General features: G+C 44.8%; 1 protein-coding gene across 1 annotated transcript in view; it reads left to right on the top strand.

Moving 5' to 3' along the window:
* Positions 1-16,291, top strand: part of OTOP1 (otopetrin 1) — a 36,593-nt gene that overhangs the window by 15,528 nt on the left and 4,774 nt on the right. Inside the window, exons 3-5 of the mRNA XM_001097009.5 lie at positions 4,163-4,221; positions 7,471-7,601; positions 12,264-13,195. Coding sequence (XP_001097009.3) covers positions 4,163-4,221; positions 7,471-7,601; positions 12,264-13,195 — 1,122 coding nt within the window. The remainder of the gene's footprint in view (positions 1-4,162; positions 4,222-7,470; positions 7,602-12,263; positions 13,196-16,291) is intronic.

Genomic DNA, 16,291 nt, shown 5'->3' on the forward strand with positions numbered 1-16,291 from the left:
ACTGCATTCGTTCATTCATTCATTTTTCATGCAGTTCATCTTTAAGTACTGGGTGAACATTGTTCTCAGCATGGGGAATACAAGGGTGCAAAGCCATGGTCTCTGGCACACACCATGAGGGTGTCAGTTAGGTGACAGACAGTCCCCAAAACGGTGACAACACTGGGCTCAGTGCTTTGACCAGAGTGTCCCAGAGCAATGAGGGAACACAAACAAGGGCATTTTGGCAGCTTGGCGTGAGGGTCGCTTTCTGCCAGGGAAGGTCCCAGAACCATCTGTGAGAGAGCGAGGAGCACAGGGGTAGAGGCTCAGAGGCCACTGGAAGAGGGTGTCTTTGGGACGTGCAATCTTTCCTCACAGTGGGGTAGGGAGAGGACGTGTGGGCACAGGCTGGATTCGCGGTTTGGTGTAGGGCTTGTAAGCTTGCACTCTGGTCAGATTGCATGACTCCGGCTCTGACCACAGCTTTGTGACTTCAGGCAAGTTACTTAACTTCTCTGGGCCTCATGGGTCTTACCTGCGAGGTGGGGACAATCACAGTACCCACTTCATCAGCTCATTGTATAGATTGAAGGCACAGGTGTATGAAAAGCACTTAACACAGGGCTAGGTGTGCAGCAAATTCTTGGTCAAGGCTGACCATCAGCTAGGGGCTTGAGTTTCACCTCGAGGGCAATGGGGAGCCACTGAAGGCTTTAGGCAGAAGAATGACCGGGACAGATATGAATTTTCAAAATATCCCTCTTAGTTGGTGGGTTGGAGATCCTAGCTTCCTAATTTAAGGCATTTTATTGGCCTGGCAAGTCAATGAATTAATCATTCTATACCTTTTGGACACTTACCATGTGCTTTTGCTACATTAGATGACTGGACAATGGAAAACAGTATACACACACACACACACACACACACATATGTAATAATTAGGCGCTCTTCTAAAAAACAGAGTATTTATTTTAAAATTGTGGCAAATACTGTAAAACCTGTAGATACCAGGATGAAATCACTTTTGTCACCCAGGCAAAACAGGCCTGGGAAAGCACCAAGGAGAGGTGACTCCTGCCTATGTGTCTGAGATACAAAGTGTTTCCAAAGACTTTCTAAAAACCTTTCATGTATCTTCTGCTTTGACGAAGCTAGACATTACTAGACATTCTTTAGGACTGCAGTAAAGCAGATAAGATGCTCCTGGAAGAACTCTTGCCCAGCACTGGCATCTCCACCAATGAACCGATGACAACTCTGGCTTTGAGCCTCTAGAACCAATGAACTCTGTTTCTCAGTGAATTATGTAAATCTCTCTTTGCTAATAACAGCTCCTCCTTACCCTCCCCTCACCGAATGCACTGGCAGCTTGCCATTCCATGCATTCTGGATTGTAATTCCTATTTCTATTTCCAAGGAAATCCAACATATTTAGAGATAATTTTCTCTAGTGTCTTTTCTTTTTAGGTTGACAATCACATAACATCTACCATCTTAGTCATTTTAACTGTAGGGTTCAGTAATGTTAACTACATTCACTTATTGTACAACCAATCTGCGGGCCTTTTTCATCTTGCAAAACTGAAACTCTGAGCCCACTAAACAACTCTCCATTTCCTCCCCTTCCCCAGCTGTTGGCAAACTCTGTTCTACTTTCTGTCTTTATGAGTTTGACTATTCTAGATGCCTCATTCAAATTGAATCATACAGTATTGGTCTTCTCATGTCTGGCTTATTTCTCACAGCATAATATTCTCAAGGGTCATCCATGATGTAGCACGTATCAGAATTTTCTTCCTTTTTAAGGTTGAGTGAAATTCCATTGTATGTCTATACCACTGTGAAAGGAAAATAAATCTTGGGACCCCAAAATCACTAAACCAAAGGGAAAAGTCAAGCTGGGAACTGCGTCAGGCAAACCTGCCTCCCATTCTATTCCTAAATAAGATAGCTACACAGATTTTAAAGATTTTAAAAAGCTACAAACCTCCCTCACAATTTGTCCACTAGGAAATTCCTTGTGGGATCCAAGATCTTTACTCTAAAACAGTTGTGTTAAATTTCACCCTCACAATGTAAATGGATAGCTGATCTTCACAGGCACAGGAAAAAGGACAAAGGACAAAGCTCAAAGTCAGCCCTCTGCCCACCTGCGACAAACGCATACCTGATGGCTTCTTGTGCCCTACATTTGTTTTATCTTAGTAGAAACGCAGTTTCACCGAGCTAGACGGATGCGTAAGCGACTATTCCTCTACCCCCTTCACATGAGAATGGCTGATCAAAGACTCAAAAGAATGCAACCATTTGCCTCTTATCTACCCACACCTTTATAAAAACATTTCTTCCTTGTTTCACAGTATTTTTCCTTTCTCTTTAAAATATTGAAGACCTCAAAATCATCTGTAAAGAAAGGCATAGACATGTCTCCCAGGTGCGTGTCCTTAATCTTGGCAAAATAAACTTCTAAATTGATTGAGACCTATCTCAGGTACTTTTTGGTTTATATTACATTTTGATCATCCACTCATCCATCAGTGGGCACTTGAGTTGCTTCTACCTCTTGGCTATTGTGAATAATGCTGCTATGAACATGGGTGGACAAATATCTTTGTGAGAACTTGCTTTCACTTCTTTTGGAGATATATATATGTGTGTGTGTGTGTGTGTGTGTGTGTGTGTGTGTGTATCCAGAAGTGGTATTGCTGGACCATATGGTAATTCTTAAAAAAAAAGCAAAAAGCATTTATTTTAAAAATATAATGTAACATCACTGAGAAAAAATGGAAAAGATAATAAAAACGCACCTGTAAGCAAATCAACTGAAACCAGCATTTACTATTGTTTTTATGTATTTCCTCCATTCCTTGTACTTAAAGTGTACATTCTTCTCAAAGTTTCTGGGTGTAGAATTTTCTATTACAAGTTTTTCACTAAAAAAAGGTTTCAGTGTTGGTAGGTAGTTTTTATAAAAAGCATCAATTAAATGGCTGTCTAATTTCAAATCATTGATAATTGCTAATTAACTGTTTCTCTATTATTGGGCTGAATGCTTTAACAGGAGTCACTGCTGTCTGTTTTTATTACTGGATGTTTCAAGACAGTTAATGCCCTGAGTGTGTTTTCCTGAGTAAGACGGTAAATCTTAGGTAAAAGAATGTGAAAGAGGTGATATGTGGATATTTATTTTATTTTGTACTGTCTGATTTTATTTTTGTGACTCTTAATTAGAAAATAAAGATTAAATGAGACAAATTTATAAAATGCCTAGTGGTATTTGGCATGCAGTAGGTGCTCAATATGTGTTTATCTCTAAAATAAAGCCCAAAACATTTTAGAAGCCCAAATAATGCCTGGTATATAGGAGGAGCTCAGACAATGTCAGTGAATTCGTGAGTGAACAGTGGAGAATATTTATTGAAAACATACACGCTTCTTCAGGTGCTAGTCTAAGTGATTGACATGGATCATTTCATTTAATTGCTCACAACACCCTCTAGGGTAAGTTCCCATCATCCCCATTTCAAAGACAAGAAAATAGATTCAGCAAGGTTCCCCGACTTGTCCAAGGCCATGGGTTATTCAGTGAGGAAGTCAGGATTTTCACAGGTGTGTTACTATATAGAATCCCTGATTTCAATCCCTTCCCTGTATTGCTGCTAGTGACTGCATAACCGGGGGACTGTTAGCATATATAATAGACTGAAATAAAAAACCAGCCCAAATCGATTTCATTATTCATTTAAAGCTCTCAACATTTCCTTTCTGGCCACTGGCACACAGTAACTGTACAGTGAATATTTCTTGGGTGAAAACTAACATGTGATATAAACCAGTTATAGGATTAATGTCAGGCAGGCTACTACTTCCGTACCCTGTCCCACAGCAGACATCCTAAATCAATCACCGCATCTCACAGAAGACACAGAAGACATCCTTAATGAATTGCAGCACCGTTTCTTCCTGAACCAAGAGGCCTCACTTTATTTTTCTGCACGGTAGTCCTGGATCATTGTCCCCACTGGGGAGTGGCACTGCCACCTAAGATGGAGCAGGAGGTCACTGATGTCCCAGCATTTTCTCATACCTTTTCTTTGAGTTTTGTAGCTTCTCAAGTTTGCAACCGTAATGATGAGTGTATCACCAAGTTTTCTTTTCTTTCTTTATTTCCATCTAGGTATATTTTCTTTGGGGGCATGCAAAGGATATTATCCAGTCTTTCAAAACACTGGAAAGGTAAAAATTGTGGGTAATTGCTTTCTATGTTGAATTTGGCATTCGTTTAGAATGATCAAAATTCGTCACTGCCATCTCGCTTTGATGATAAAATCAGACCAACTCTCCACTCAGTCCTGAAAGCTGAGCCCTCACTTACAGCAGACCGAAGAGGGTTTCTGCCTTTGGCTTCTCCATGGGACGGGTCCAGAAGTAGCATGAAGTGGCCTTGAATTTTGAATTTGAGTCTGTATCTTAGAATTTGAATTTTGAATTTGAATTTGAAATTCAGACCATTTTGAATTTGAGTCTGTATCTTAGACACTTTTCCCTTATGACCCTCAGTTTCCTCATCTATGAAATGGAGATGAAAGGAAGAAAATGTAATTTCTTTTTTTAACCCTCATAAATTCTCAGTTGAGATGCTGTCCTGAAAACAAAGGTCAGATTAACAAGAGAAAAACTAACAGGAGTTTATTGACACTTGCCGAGTGTGCATAATGTGGGAGGGGGACCTCAGTTCTAACAAATTTCTGTTAAGGCAGTGGTTTGGGGGCCTTGCTTAGATAGTATTTTAACGAAGAGCCATAAATCTTACAAGAACAAGACCAGGCTAAGTTTGCTCCCATATTCTCCTATCTCTGCTGACCTCATTTCTGAGCTGGTAAGAGCCCAGAGCTGTCCCCAGTAAGAACAAAACTTACATCTCTGTCTGTATGCAGGAAAGGAAGGGGAGGTAGCAAGATCTTTTGTTTTCGTGAATCGCCATCCTGCCATCAGGCAGGCACAGGGAGAGGCAATGTCCCCTGCGTTTTTAACCTTTTGCCGCTTAACACTCTTCAGTATCACGGAGAAGAATCTATCAGTTTCTTTCAGAGAAAATAACGTAGCCTGCCTCAAGGACTGAATGAAGGAATTGATGTAAAGCACTATGTAACAGGCACTCAGCAAGTGTAGGATTTGTTACTAGGTCCACCCACCACCCTCCCAGGGGATTATGAGGATGGAAGGAAAGAATCAACAGGATAATAGAATGAAACTCCTAACTGCAAGGTGTTGTTACCATGTAAGAAAGCACCAGGTGCACACACACAGATGAAGGAAACATACACTGAGATTAGAAATGGCTCATGAGAGCCTTCCCTTTACAGTAGTCTGGGATTGTCAAATCCAGTGATGAGAAAGGCAGCCTGGCATGGGAAAATGACATCTGCCCTTGGTTTGTGGACCATTTCCAGATCAAGCCAACAGGAGGCTGCCAGCTTGCAGGGAGCTTGCGTGGCGGAACAGCTTACAGCCATGCGTGGCAACAGTGCTACCTCCTTGAGCTCCATGGGCCTGGGACTGGATAGTGCCATTTGGACCAGGAAAAAGGAGAGAAGAAAGGGGAGCTGTGCGCATTATGAGTAAAAGAAAAGCCAGCCAGTATGAGGCAAACAGCATTGTCTGCGTTTGTCAAAGGCTCTATAGAATGCTTCCCAGATGCTTTGGGGAAGGCTGGCCATGATCTACAGCAACTGGGCAAGCGCAAGGGGCAAACAGATTGGCAAACACCTGACTCAGACACCCTGGGATTCTGTTTCCTTCTCCAGTTGTGCTTGGACATTATGCCAAAGGAAGCCAGGATTCAAATGAGGCAAGGTTTTGCCTGCAGTTTCCCGTGAGAGTCCCAGAGAGATCAGCTGAGGTTAAAACTGAGAGAAGAGGCAGAGTCAAGGTTGAGGACGCAGGTGCACCATTTTTCCCGTGGGCAGATCATGGTTGAGGGGTCTCTTTGTTTGTCTCCTTTTAGTAAATTTTCTTCCCTCTAGCTCTGCTTCCAAGACCCAGCTTCTTTGATGTTCTATAGGCATTGAGTTGAGTACTGGCAAGTTCAAGACTAAGGCTGAATGCCAAGACTCTGTGGTTTTGGAAGGTTCCATGGATCTGCCCCTCCCAGCCAGGCAGGGGACCCACCCAGAGCCTGAGCTGCCAGGTGAAACTGGAATCATGCTTCCTGTGGGCCTCTGCTTTCCAATTAGGAGTGATCAATTCCACAGAAAGTTTTAAAGAATCCCTCTCTCAAATCACCAGTGTTTGCTGCACCTGCTACCTGCAAGGCACGTTGCTAAGTACCCTGAAAGCTACCAGTGTGAATACACCTTAAGCCTGCAGATGTAGGAAGACTTTGGAGTATTCGAAGAAATCAGTGACCCTATGGGGACCGCATTCCCCATGGATCTCTCGCCTGCTACCCAGAGTCCAGTGTCTACCTTCCACTTAGTTCTCTTTTCTATCTTCTGCCGTAGGAGGCAGCATGGCACAGAGCCAAGGGCAGGACTCTGGAATCAGACTAGAAGAGCTCTGCTGCTTACCGTCTTGGCAAACCCCCATGTGGCTGCTTACTCCATGTGTGACCATGGGCTCATCTTTGAGCCTATCTGGATCTCCCGCAGCTCAACAAAGTCATTACCGAGCAGGCTCTTTCTAGATTTCCACTCTGCCATCCTCAGTGGGCTGCAGCTTTAGCCCAAGCTGGCTGTCTCATGGTCATAAGATGGCTGCCACAGCTCCAGCCTTCATGTCCACATTCAAGGCTAGATAAAAAGGAGAAAGGGACCATAGCAGACTTTTCTTATTCTTGTTTCTTTTGTCAGGAAAGCAAAAGCTTTTCAGTAGTGCCCAGTAGACTAAAGGTCACATCTCACTGGCCAGAATGGCCATGCCTAGCTGCCAAGGAGTCTCTGGCTTGTTTCAATGTCCTTAGAAGTAGGTGGCGTGGTAGAGGGGTGGATGATGGTTGGGGCTGGCCAATCAGCAGTAAGGGTGGACCTGCTCTCCAGATTTCCAGTGGTACTCTTTCATCTTTCCCTCATTGTTCTCTCCTCTCCTCTTCTCTTCTGGGAAAAAGATTTGGGGTGTGGTGGGGTGGGTTTTCTGCTTTTAGTAAATTTTCATCCCTCTGGCTCTGCTTCCAAGACCCAGCTTCTTTGATGTCCTATAGGCATTGAGTTGAGTACTGGCACGTTCAAGACTAAGGCTGAATGCCAAGAGTCTGTGGTTTTGGAAGGTTCCATGGATCTACCCCACCCAGCCAGGCAGGGGGCCCATCCAGAGTCTGAGCTGCTAGGTGAAACCAGAATCATGGCTGAGAAGGAGCCATGTATTTGTGTGCACACGTCTGTCTCAGCCCGTGGGGCTTGAGGCTCTCCTAGGGCTGCTTGAGGCTCTCCCAGGGCTGCTTGAGGCTCTCCCAGGGCTGCTTGAGAACTGAGTCCTTGTGTTTTTCAGGTTTGGGGTAATCCACTCAGTGTTCACCAACCTGCTTCTGTGGGCCAACGGCGTCCTCAATGAGTCCAAGCACCAACTCAATGAGCACAAGGAACGGCTCATCACCCTGGGCTTTGGGAACATAACAACAGGTGAGTGGTGAGAGAGGTAAGTGGCCCTTCTGCCATGTTGGAATATCTTGGAAACCTGCAGAGTCCACAGTGTTCAGAGATGGAGTGCAGGTTCCAAAGAACTGCAGGGCCACCCACCTCAGCATCAGCCAGACAGCCCCCTGTTGTTGAAAATCTTCCAAAACCTGAATCTCTCATACGTGATGTGTAATTAAAGGTTTCTTCCATGACTCAGGGACTTGTGAGACCGACAGTGATCATTCTGATGGCCATTCCTCACGGTCCAGTTCGCCGCAGAAATAAATGTCTGTTTTCAGCTAGAGAAGATTGATGGTTGTTTCTGCTTGTGTTTTTAATTAAATCTCTATTACCAGTTCCTTCTAGTGAAAGTATGGCTTTTAAAAATTCATAGAAGTCTAATGGTAGGTTGTGGTTAATAGGCTGTAGTTCATTTAAAGTTTTAATTTAACTGTACTTGGCTTATAATTCTAGCTCACGTCTGTTCCACCTTGTTCCCATTTGAGAGCCTGTTGGGTTAATCTTTTTATATATATATATATATATATATATATATTTATTATTATACTTTTAAGTTCTAGGGTACATGTGCACAATGTGCAGGTTTGTTACATATGTATGCATGTGCCATGTTGGTGTGCTGCACCCATTAACTCATCATTTACATTAGGTGTATCTCCTAATGCTATCCCTCCCCCCCCAATCTTTATATTTTCTTCTAAAATCCTTTAGCATTTACAATATGTCACTCCTATATTAGAACCTTCAGGCTGAGGGGAATGTGGGGCAGGGAACTGGGTGTCTCAGGTTTGTTCCCATCATGTGCGAGCTGTGTGACCTTTGGAAGGACATTTAATCTCTCTGAGCCTCCCTTTTCTACTTTGTAAAGTGAGGGTATCCAAATCATGCACTTGCAAAGATCCCTTCCGGCTTTAATGTGCAGTGAGTCTGTGCCAGCTGTGTACACCCAGCCTGTCCTAGAGAACCACTTTGAACCTGTTTCGTCATCAGTGGGGTGGAGACAATGAAATCACCACACCCAACCAGCAGCCACTCTTGGTGTTTGGGCCTCATGTCCTCCTTGGTATCAATATCAGTAGCAGCAATGGCAACAATAACAAAAGTAAACTTTTATGAAGCATTTGCTGAGTGCCGGCCACTGTTCTTGGAAATTTACACATGTCATTTAATTTGTGCCCCCACACTCTCTGGTAAGCTATATATATGTGTTTTTTTGTTTTGTTTTGTTTGAGACAGAGTCTCACTCTGTCACCTAAGCTAGAGTGCAGTGGCACGACCTTGGCTCACTGCAACCTCTGCCTCCCAGGTTCAAGCGATTCTCCTGCCTCAGTTTCCTGAGTAGCTGGGACTACAGGTGCGTGCCACCACACCCGGCTAATTTTTGTATTTTTAGTAGAGACAGGGTTTCGCTATGTTGGCCAGGCTGATCTCGAATTCCTGACCTTGTGATCCACCCGCCTTGGCCTCCCAAAATGTTGGGATCACAGGCGTATGTCACCATGCCTGGCCTCAGGTAGACAATATTAACCTCATTATATGGATGAAGCCACCAAGCCACGGAGAAGTTAGCCCAGGGTAACACAGTGAACACGTGATTGAGTCATGATTTGAATCTTAGCAATCTGGCTTCAAGGCCCTCTGTGAAAGATGAGATTGGATTAATTTTCTAAAAAAGAACTCTGTCAGCTCTAACATTCTGTTACTCTGAACTTTTCCTCCTGATTTCTTCCCTTGTCTTCTGCATAACGCCGTATTGAATTGTAAGTGCTAGGGAAGCCCTGTATGGATTGAAGATTATTACCGGGGGCAGTGGCTCACACCTGTAATCTAAGCATTTTGTAATCCCAAGGCAGGATCATCCCTTCAGCCTAGGAATTTGAGACCAGCCTGGGCAACAAAGGGAGACCCCATCTCTGGGAAAAAAAAAAAAAAAAAGCCAGGCATGGTGGCATGGGCTTGTGGTCCCAGCTAAAGCTACATGGGAGGCTGATGCAGGAGGATCACTTGAGCCCAGGAAGTCAAGGCTGCAGTGAGCTGTGTTTGTGCCACTGCACTCCAGCCTGGGCAACAGAGGGAGACTCTATATCAAAAAACAAAAAAGAAAAGAAAAAAAGAAAAAGAAAAAGAAAATTACATAGTGTTCTGTGAATGTAAAATTAATGCTACGATATAACTTTTCTCAGATTTTACAAGTAATATATACATATCACAAACTAAAACAATGACAAAGTGTGAAGGAAAAAAAAATCCACAACACTTACCCAGAAATGCAGTAAATGCTGTGAATGTTTGGTTATTTTTTTGTAGTGTGTCACATATTTATAGTTGATTTTATACTATATGTTTGATTTTTTTATTGCAACCTACAGTAAGAGACAGATTTTACACTGTAACCCAAACACGCACATACCTATGTGTGTATGGGTGATGAAATAATACTTACTTTTACAATGTCAGAGACGCTCCCAAATTTTATGGTAGGTGATTCCACTCCATTCTATGCTATTCTAGTCCACTGAAAATTATTTCTGCCACAAAAAAGTTGGTTGCTACCTGATTTTACAGCCTGGTACTGGGTTGTGACTTGCATTAAAAAAAATAGATATACAGTTTGTTCCCACTTTTTCCCATTTTCCTTGAAACGGGATTACTTTCTTAATATTCAAACACATCTTGGCTGGGTGTGGTGGCTCATGCCTTTAATTCCAGCACTTTGGGAGGCTGAGGTGGGTGGATGGCATGAGCTCAGGAGTTCAAGACCAACCTGGCCAACATGGCAGAACCCTGTCTCTACAAAAAATATAAAAATTAGCCAGGCATGGTGGCATTGGCCTGTGGTACCAGCTACTCAGTAGGCTGAGGTGGGAGGATGCTTGAGCACAGAAGGCTGAGGTTGCAGTGAGCCAAGATTGTGCCACAGCATTCTAGCCTGAGCAACAGGAGACTGTCTCAAAACAAACAAACAATGTCCCCTCCCAAATACCAAAAAACCATAAAGCACATCTTAATTATAATGTACAATGGTTGCCTACTATCTCATTGTTGGGATATACTAAAATTTACTTAACAATTTCTAAATTGTTGGACATTGAGCTGTTTCTCTCTCTCTCTCTCTCTCTCTCTCTCTCTCTCTCTCTCTCTCACACACACACACACACACACACACACACACATACACATACATAATTTTACCTAACCTTTTTTTTAAAAAAATTATTTTTTGAGATTGAGTTTTGCTCTGTCACCTAGGCTGGAGTGCAGTGGCGCAATCTCAGCTCACTGCCACCTCTGCCTCCCAAGTTCAAGCGATTCTCCTGCCTCAGCCTCCCGAGTAGCTGGTATTAGAGGCTTGCCACCATGCCTGGCTAATTTTTGTATTTTTAGTAGAGATGAGGTTTTGCCATGTTGACCAGGCTGGTCTTGAACTCCTGACCTCAAGTGATCCTCCTGCTTTGGCCTCCCAAAGTGCTGAGACTACAGGGCTGAGTGACCGCGCCCGGCCTTACCTGACTCTTCGATTATATATATATATATATATATATATATATTTTTTTTTTTTTTTTTTTTTTTTTTTTTTTGAGACAGAGTCTCGCTGTGTCGCCCAGGCTGGAGTGCAGTGGCCGGATCTCAGCTCATTGCAAGCTCTGCCTCCCGGGTTTTTACACCATTCTCCTGCCTCAGCCTCCCGAGTAGCTGGGACTACAGGCGCCCACCACCTCGCCCGGCTAGTTTTTTGTATTTTTTAGTAGAGACGGGGTTTCACCGTGTTAGCCAGGATGGTCTCGAACTCCTGACGTCGTGATCCGCCCGTCTCGGCCTCCCAAAGTGCTGGGATTACAGGCTTGAGCCACCGCGCCCAGCCGATTATATTTTTTTATTCGTCCCTTTGAGTAGAAGGGTAGAATGGGAAGAATGGAATTACGGGTCAGAGACTGCATTGCCTTTAGGACTTTGGTGACCTGTTTCGTCATTTACTTGCAGCATCTGCCCTCCTGTGATGACAGGGCCCTCCATACCACAGTCAGCTTCTCTTCCAGAAGGTGACCCATTTGCTTTCCCCGCACTGATGCTGGAGAGCGCCTGTCTCCTGCATGCTTGCTAGCACTGGAGTCTTAAGGGGCATATCTTTTGCTAGTTAAAAGGGGCAATTTCTCCAGAAAGTATTTTTAAAAATTAATTTTTAAAAATCACACGTGTAAATCATCTTCACAGAGAAAATTTAGAAAATACAGGGAAGCAAAATCTAGAAGACATTAAAAATCATCTGTCATTTTTCCACCCAGAGATAACCATTGTTAAGATGTTAGTTTGTGTCCTTCCAGATTTTTCCCACCTGTGTGTCTGTCTATCCATCTATCTATCATCTACGTATCTATTTTTTTACAACAATAGAGTCATCTTCTCTATCCTCTTTGGCAACCCACAAAATAAATGCGATTTAGGTAATGCATACGCTTTGGGGATACTCAGGGCTATCAACTTAGCCATGACATTAAACGTGATAATAAGCCATTATATGATACAGCTTGTAATCCAGTGGGAAGATCCAAGCCTGAATCCACGGTGGAAACGGTTTTCTGTGCTTTTCTGCTTCCCCTTGCACATGCTAATCGCCCTCCTGTGTGATCTACCTGTCTCCCCTAGTTTTAGATGACCACACGCCGCAGTGTAACTGCACACCCCCAACTCTCTGCACTGCCATCTCCCACGGGATCTACTACCTCTACCCCTTCAACATAGAGTATCAGATCCTGGCCTCCACAATGCTCTATGTCCTATGGAAGAACATCGGGCGCAAAGTTGACAGCCATCAGCACCAGAAGATGCAATTCAAGTCTGATGGGGTCACGGTGGGCGCAGTCCTGGGCCTGACCGCGCTGGCCGCCACCATTGCCGTGGTGGTGGTGTACCTGATTCATATTGGGCGCTCCAAGACCAAGAGCGAGTCGGCGCTCATCATGTTCTACCTGTATGCCATCACCCTGCTGATGCTTATGGGGGCTGCAGGGCTGGCTGGAATTCGGATTTACAGGATAGAGGAGAAATCACTGGATGAGTCCAAAAATCCAGCCCGCAAACTGGACTCAGACCTCTTGGTGGGCACCGCCTCGGGCTCCTGGCTTATCTCCTGGGGCTCAATCTTGGCCATCCTCTGTGCCGAGGACCACCCCCGCTACACCTGGTACAACCTGCCCTACTCCATCCTGGTGATGGTGGAGAAGTACATCCAGAACCTCTTCATCATCGAATCCATTCACCGAGAGCCTGAAAAGCTCTCTGAGGACATCCGAACTCTTCGGGTGGTCACAGTCTGCAATGGCAAGCCCGTTGCTTCTTCCTGCCTCAAGAGTGGAGGTGTGGCTGGAGATGTGGCTCCCCGGGGCAGGGACATGCCACCAGCAGCCAAAGGAAATGTGTGCATGAGAGAAGGCTGTGGCAAGGAGGAGGAGAAGCAGGAGGAGAGCAGCTGGGGAGGGAGCCCAAGCCCAGTCCGCCTTCCCCGTTTCTTACAGGGCAACGCCAAGAGAAAAGTCCTGAGGAATATTGCAGCCTTCTTGTTCCTCTGCAATATTTCGGTAATCTGCACCAACTTATTCTTATTCTTTTAATTTTACTTTAAACTTTCATTTTAGGTTCAAGGGGTACACATCATGTTTGTTACATGGGTAAATCGCGTGTCGCTGAGGTTTGGTGAGCAAATGATCCTGTCACCCAGGTAATGAGCATAGTACCCGCTAGGTAGTTTTTCAGCCTGCACCCCACTTCTGACCTCTCCCCTCTACTAGTGCTTAGTAGTGTCTATTGTTCATATCTTTGTGTTCATGAGTACCCAATGTTTAGCTTCCACTTGTAAGAGAGGACGTGTGGTATTTGGTTTTCTGTTCCTGGGTTAATTCACTTAGGATAAGGACTCCAGTTCCATCCACATTGCTGCAAATAATGTGATTTCATTCTTTTTTAAGGCTGCGTAATATTCCATGGTGTATAGCTACCACATTTTCTATTTATTTATTTATTGAGACAGGGTCGCGCCCTATTACCCAGGCTGGAGTGCAGTGGCATGATCACGGCTCACTGCAGCCTCAACCTCCTGTGCTCAAGCAATCCTCCCATCTCAGCCTCCTGAATAGCTAGGACCACAGGCATGTGCCACCACACCTGGCAAATTTTAAAAAAACTTTTTTTTTTTTTGAGACAGAGTTTCACTCTTGTTGCCCAGGCTATGGTGCAATGGTGTGATCTTGGCTCATTGCAACTTCTGCCTCCCGAGTTGAAGTGATTCTCCTGCCTCAGCCTCCAGAGTAGCTGGGATTACAGGCACCAGCCACCACACCTGGCTAGTTTTTGAAAATATTTTTAGTAGAGATGGAGTTTCACCATGTTGGCCAGGCTGGTTTCGAACTCTTGGCCTCAAGTGATCTGCTTACCTCGGCCTCCCAAAGTGCTGGGATTACAGGTGTGAGCCACCACGCCTGGCCAAAACTTTTTTTTTTTTTTTTTTGTAGAGATAGGTTCTCACTGTGCTGCCCAGGCTTCTCTTGAACTCCTGGGCTCAAACAATCCTCCTGCCTCAGTCTCCCAAAGTACTGGGATTACAGATGTGAACCACTGTACCCTGCCATAATAAATTTTCTTTATCCAGTCCATTACTAATGGACATCTAGGTTTCTCTTGCCTTTTTAAAATAAGGAATGGAGGCAGCTTGTAATAAAAATACTGTAAGTACAAAATTAAAATATAAGGCTGGAAAGTAGACCTATATTCTACAAATCTACCTACTGAAGACTTGCTGCATGCTAGGGGCTTGGCTAGGTACTAAAGATAAAGTGGAAAGATTCAGTCTCTTTTCTCTGAAAGGTCTCAGTATAACGGGGGAGGGAGACAATGAGAAAATCTAATACAGTGAGCAGGACAAGTGCTGAGAGGGGATTGTGCAAGGTGTACTAGGAGCAGGGATCCAGAAAGACTTCAGTGAGTAGTGGGTGCTTGAGGTGAGGCCCAGTGTCAATCAGGAGTGCTTTTGGTTGCAAGTGATAGGTGATTTTATTCACAGTGTCTTCAGTCTTAACAATGTTTAATTGTCTCATGAGAATTCCAGAGGTTGGCTGCTTGGCGTTGGCCTGGCAGCTGAACCATGTCATCAGGCATCCAGGCACTGTTCATTTTGTCACTTGGGTGGTGTGGCGCTTGTTGCCACATGGTCATGAGATGGCTGTAGCTGCACCAGGCATCACATCTAGGTTCAAGACAGAAAGCAGCGGGGAAGGGCTGTGTCTCTCACGTGGGCACCCCTCGCTGCAAGGGAGGCTGGAGAAGTGAATGGTTTGCTTTCCAGCTTCTCTGATGGAAGGTAGCAAGGGAGAGGAAGGTGTACAGTCACTCACCCAATCTTGTCTGCATCAGCAAGGAATGACTGGAAGTTCACTAGGTGATCAAGGCAGGGAAAAGCATTTCAGGCAGAGGCACACAATATGTGAAGACACAGAAGCAAAGACACCATGGCATGTTCTGGGGGCACCAAGTAGTTTGGCATAAATTCCACGTGTGTCAAGCAGAGCAGCAGAATGGGAAATAGGAGAGAGGGCCCAGCTAGGTGGACTCTGGCTTGAGCAGGGCTTCCTAGGCCTGGCTAGAGTCTGGTCTTTATACTGAGGGTAGGGGAGAATTCGCTCAGATTTGTGTTTTGGAATGATCCTCCCAGCAGCTGTGTGTAGCAACGATGGAGACAGACAGGGCCAGAAGCAGAAAGACTGAGAGAAAAAGCCATGCAACAGCCCAGGCAGGAAGGAGTGACAGAGGGATGGAGAGAAGAAAAAGAAATAAGAAGCATTGTGTGCTGTTGGGATTTTTTTAAAGACACATGAAGGAAGGATGGTGGGGGTTGGTGAGAAGGAGGGGGAAGCAGCCTTTGCCACCGCATGAGTCTCTGCAGTGATGGTGACTGGTGGCTGGAGGGGAATGCCCCAGTCCACAGAGGTGCCTGCCCATCACTCCGGGTGAAGTCGGCTCTCTGCTACCAGCCTCCATTATCAAGCCTGCTCTCTGTTGCCCCAGAAGCTCAGAGGCTTTTGAGCTTCCTCCCCTGAATTTCAGATGGTGCATACAAGGCCTGCAACTTTTGATATAGCCCTAAGAACGCAAAGTTGGGAAGGTCCCTTCTGAAGTCAGAATGGATGTGTGTCTGCCAAGCAAACCTGATCCAACCTAGCCTTGGATCACCCAGGTTCCTTCAGCTCGCTAGGCAGTGAGGAGGGGCTCTGAAGGGGGAAGGTCAAGAAGAGTTTGGCTGCAGGCAGACCCTGTTCTCCGTCTAACAGACATTTGTCAGGCACCTGCTGTATGCCAGGGACTATGTCAGGGGCACAGCAGTGAACCAAGAATTTAAAGAGTTAACAAGAGAGCTAGATACTAGTCAGCTGCAGCTTTTTGAGGTGCATATTCCAAAATGCAAATTCTTGTAAAGTCAGAGCTAGTTCTAGAATCCTCCTCAAGCATATGCTTTTTGTACATATCCTGTGATTAATATTAATATATGTTTATTTTGAGATGGAGTCTTGCTCTGTTGCCCAGGCCATAGTGCAATGGCATGATCTTGGCTCACTGCAGCCTCCGCCTCCTGGGTTCAAGTGATTCTCCTGCCTCAGCCTCCCAAGGAGGTGGAACTACAGGGA

This window comes from Macaca mulatta, chromosome 5, assembly GCF_049350105.2.
Source record: "Macaca mulatta isolate MMU2019108-1 chromosome 5, T2T-MMU8v2.0, whole genome shotgun sequence".
NCBI lineage: Eukaryota > Metazoa > Chordata > Mammalia > Primates > Cercopithecidae > Macaca > Macaca mulatta.